Source organism: Talpa europaea, assembly GCF_964194135.1.
Source record: "Talpa europaea genome assembly, chromosome: X".
NCBI classification, from domain to species: domain Eukaryota; kingdom Metazoa; phylum Chordata; class Mammalia; order Eulipotyphla; family Talpidae; genus Talpa; species Talpa europaea.
The window spans coordinates 75,204,766-75,209,835 of record NC_140081.1 but is presented as its reverse complement, the minus strand read 5'-3'; the positions used below and the strand labels follow the sequence as shown (position 1 = coordinate 75,209,835).

Genomic DNA, 5,070 nt, shown 5'->3' with positions numbered 1-5,070 from the left:
AAAACCGAAGACTCTGACATACATGCAAATAAGAGTCTTCTGGCAAAAACACAATTAACATTTTCCAGTTTTCCTCATCCTAAAAAATTGCAGAAGATACCTTCAGTCAGCACAGAATTTAAATTTTATATTCACAATTTACGTAGCGCACAGCAGCAACAAAAAATTATATCCATATTGTGCAGAATGGAGAGTTTTCCGTTACAGAATTCCTGGTTTGTCATAATAGCCTTGTAGAAACTACCAAGCTTTATTATGACAAACTAATTTACCTAGCACTTAAGTCTGAAAGATGTGGAAGCTCTGCTGGCATCAGTGTCATTCACACTTGTAAAAGCAGTGTTGTCTAACTGGTGAAATAGCATTCACAAAACTTAAACAAACTTCCACTGAAATTTGTGTGCCCCATAGTCGGAGAGCAATGTGATCAGTATCTACACAGGAAGAAAACAAATAGCATGATTCCAGAGACCACAGAGTCTTAAGTAGTAAGGTAATTTTAAATTTTCCAATGTGTTTACAAAATGGTTTGAAGGCCTAGATTCACAGAACAGAAAACAAACAGATGTACAGCGCTCTAGCCTTGGTAAGCAAAGGATTGCATTATTTTTCTTTCTCCTTGTATTATTGCAAGCACTGATGCCTGATACCTTCAGCTACAAACTCAAGAGACACTGAAACCATTATTTTCAAATCTAGCTGTCCGAAGAGTGATGTATACATGATAAGTTATGGTTAAAGCTTTAAGTTCAAAGTCAAGAAATAGACTATTTTTAAAAAATACATGGTTAAGAAGAAAGAAAATATCTATGTTGAATTAAGAAATACTTAAGCAATGTTACAAATGACTAATGACTATGCACAACAATCTTTTTCAATATCTATTAATTTTTTTCTTTGCAAAGTCATTTACAGAAGTTCAACAATTTAATCCTGTTATAAATGCTAGGCTATATATTTGTTCCAACCTGCTTCCTTTTAGTACTAGCACTTCAATAACTTTATATTTTCTACATGTTTAAATATGTGTCATTTTAAAAGGAAGATAGGTGGTATTGTTCTCAAGATAAAGGGGACTCAAAAAGCCTATATAACATTCCATACGTAGGTTCTGATTGCTATGCTGTTGCAGCAATTTGCAAATGGAATGGAACTGACTTTAGAAGGGGTAAAAACCTAAAAGGTTTTGCCGAAAGGAAAACACTAGATCACTGATTCAACTATTTCAAACTGGTGAAATCTAGAAGAAAACTAGATTCTAAGTATGACTGTTTAAAAATATATGCCAGTAGCCTCCGCCCAAAATATGTAGGAGTCTCATTTATGGAATCTATCATTTATAAAGATTTATACATAAAGGTTTATTTGGTGGCTTTCAGATTAAAAATTTGAAAAATTTCATGGGAGTATTTTAAACCCCATAATGAGCAAAAACGAAATCTCCATTCACCTCTACTGCCTCTATCAGATGAGAGCACAGAATTCAAAACAAGTACAACAGAAATTTTTATCTCCTGTCTGCTTTATGGAGATTTGTTTTCCATTAATATTTCTGCCCACAAAGACCATATTGCAAAGGTATATATATATATACACACACACGCACACACGCACACACAAAGATAATTGTGTGTACGTACACACACACACACACACACAGTAGTCCAGCCACCGAAGTTTTTCCTAGACTATGGCAATAAAAGCAAGATATAATTCTAATTAGCTAAAACTAATTCTTCAGATGAGAGACTGGTCTGCATGGCCATTTTCATGGGGGGAGGGAGGAAAGAAATTGCCATCCATCTGGACTAGCAGAATACACAACCAAATGGAGACTTATTCTGAAATTTTCCAGAACAACTTTAGAAGTTCTTATTTACTTTTTATGCCATATACAAGACACAACACACATTTATAGTCTCAATATTAACAAAATTGAGAATTCAGCAGTAAAGTGCTAACATGGAAGGGGAAAGTTGTAAGATATACTAGGGTATGCTAATAACTCCAGTTATTTTCAAAGAACATTCAGACTGCTTCAAATTCTATTCAGGAAACTATCTCTCCAAGCTTTTTTTTTTTGTTTTTGTTTTTTTGCCTTTTAAATGAAGCTGAAAGCTAACTATACGAACAGATACTTGGGAGGGGGAGGAAACTTCTTAATCTCTACTCAAACTTTCAGAATAATTTGTTTCTAAAAATTATCAACAAATAATCCAACTAGACTATCTTCAGATGACATGGTAGATCAAATCCACTTATTTTCACCTTAATTTGTTTTACAGGTCTTCTGAAATCCCTTCCCCTTCATTCAAGCTAAAACTTTCTGGTATTTCAAAGGAGTTCAATAAGATTCTGGTATTATAAATTCAAACTCAGTACTGCCATCTGTTACATTCTGTTTAAAAATGGCATCATTTTCCTGCTGAATAAAAATATCTTCCCAGGTCATTGGCTTGTTCTGAGGAGTAGATGTGTTCCCTACTGGAGTTTCTTTCCCAGCATCAACCTTATACCCAATACCATCATCCTTCATTCCAGGCACGGCGCCTGACCTATCAGAAAGGTATGCATATTGTCTGATCTGTAAAGACCTGCATGGATGTAAACGATAAAGCTTTGAGTCTCCAGAAGGATCTTGGCTATGGACTGACTTTATGTGCGAAGACATAAACTGATAGTTTATGAATGATTTCCCACAGGCCAAACATTGGTACCTTCGCTCCCCTGTGTGATGAATTTCATGCTTTGTGCGATATTCTGCAAGAGGAAATACCTTCTCACAGTAACGGCAAGGATACTTCTTCTCCCAAGAATGAATGTTAAAATGTCTCCGCAAGCTTGTCAAGCAGACGTATGACCTTTTGCACACAATACAGATATAATAGACCCTTCCATCTACTATTAATTCATAGTGATCATCATGTTTTACTTTCATACGTTTGTTTGCCGTCTCACCACTAGACGTTTTGGGTATTTCATTCTCAAGTCTGGCCTCTCCTTCATCAGGGTCGTCTTTGACAGGGATCACTATGTCATAAGTATCTTCGCCAATATTTGCATAAACCTTGCAACCTGTTGACAAACCTTCGATTTCAGTAGCTGTATCTAAAGTAATGATCTTTTGACCCTCTGTTAGATGTTTTGATCCTAAACTTTGATCATTCGTGTTTCTAGTTATTATGTCTGAAATTTTTAAAGAATTAGAAGGTGTCTCTTGCAGAAGTGTAGGAATCTGCATCTTCTGTATCAATGATCCATCAAATGTAGTATTTTGGGGGATATCAGCCTGTGGGACCAAAGATGTATTACTGACTGCTGAATCTGGACTGGAGCTAATAGTGTCATCATCATCATCTATAATTTCCTCCTCCTCTTCTTCACTGGCCTTACTTCCTGTTAAAACAGCACTGCTTGGTGTCTGCTGATTCTGCACAAGTAAATTGATTGAAGGAGACATATGATTTGGAAGTGAAGAACTGACATTTGGTGGCGTAGTAAGTGGTGTCTGATTTAACAAAATAATGTTAGGAGTCAGATGTGTTGGGGCCGAAGATACCAGCAACTTTTCATTTCCTTGTGTTTGGCTCAGAGTTGCCTGATTCACAGAAGTAGGAAGTTTCTGAGTAGGTGTGATATTTGCTAACGGCGGAGAGTCATTGCTAGCACAAGGCGCAACATCAGAAATAGCAACAGAGCCTGGGTTAGGCTGAACCTGGGCCACTGCATTGGTACTTGGCAAAGTCTCCTTTGCAGGCAGAATCTCCGAGCAGAAAATGACATCATCATCGTCATCATCATCATCGGAATCGGTAACAATAATCTTTTTTGTTTCATAATCTTCAGCAGATAAAGAAAAAGACTCTGTTATAATAGGCATGATAGTGGCCCCATTATCTTGGGCTTCATCTTTTGATTTTTGTATTTCAAGATTCTTGTCACTAGAACCAGGCGGTAAGGTGTCTGCATTACCACCCTGAGCTGTACCTGAGATGCTTTTAACCTGTGACAATGGAACACCAAGCTCTGCTATAAATTTAACTCCTAATAACTGCCCTGATTTAATTAATTCATCAAGTAAATCTGATCTAACTCGAACAATTTTAGAACTATAGATATAATTGAGAATTTCTGCAAAGATCTCTGCTCTTATAAAGCTTAGTTCAACAACTTGCCCGGCAACTGAGAAGAGCTGATGGAAATAAGTACTAGAAGCTGAAAGAATATTCCTGTGAGCCCGGAATTTTCGGTCTTCTACAATAACGGTAACATCACAGAAGAGTCCGTGACCACGCTGCTCATTCAGGGAGTTCAGCAGACTGCCAGAGTACTGAATGTCTGTAGCAGAAATCAGTTTTCTACTCTCCATGCCTATAAGGGGAAAGAAGGAGGAGGGGACAGAAGATTAGGAAAGAAAAACAAAAGTACTTTTTATCATGCAGAATTGAAGTTACAACATCATTAGCTTATTTAAACAAAGTTTTAAACAAAGTGTAGCATAACTCTTTGACTTTTATATCAATTGTTCATACAGGCTGGTTTTTGGACCATGTGTCAAATCTCATGACTTCCCCCTGAGAAGAGACCAGCAAGTTTTAAATTGATCTACAGATCTGAACAGTAATCTCTTCCTCTGAATCTCAGACACATGCTACACCATGAAGCAAATTTTAAAGATTAGATTTTTTTTTTAGTTCCAATTTTGGGTTTTCTCTTTAAGAAGCATGAGGGTTTTTTTTTTTAAAACTGTCTTTAAACTTTCTGAAGAAAAATCTTCCCCATGAACACACAGATGTTATTTCACCTGTAAGTAAATGATAAACCTGTTAGATGGGTTTGGTGTATGTAACACTGAGCCTGAAAAACATACCCTTTCTAAATTTTATCTTCAAGAACATATTCCAAAGATACTCCCTGCAGCCAATAGCTCAATCATTATTTATAAACGTAACAATTATTACCTCTCAACTTGCCATTATTTTTGTTTCCATTTAAATTGGGGTGCTTCATCTAAATAAACTAAGCAACACCTTTCTACCCTCTCCCTTCACCTCTTCACCTCTCTACCTA

General features: G+C 36.4%; 1 protein-coding gene across 1 annotated transcript; it reads right to left on the bottom strand.

Annotated features, from left to right (window-relative positions):
- Nucleotides 1–2,344: 2,344 nt before the first annotated feature.
- Nucleotides 2,345–4,369, bottom strand: ZBTB33 (zinc finger and BTB domain containing 33; the record flags this gene model as incomplete). The annotated part of the gene is made up of 1 exon (XM_084258118.1): nucleotides 2,345–4,369. One exon carries the CDS (start codon nucleotides 4,367–4,369, stop codon nucleotides 2,345–2,347), a length of 2,025 nt encoding a protein of 674 aa, XP_084114244.1.
- Between the last annotated feature and the right edge of the window lie 701 nt (nucleotides 4,370–5,070).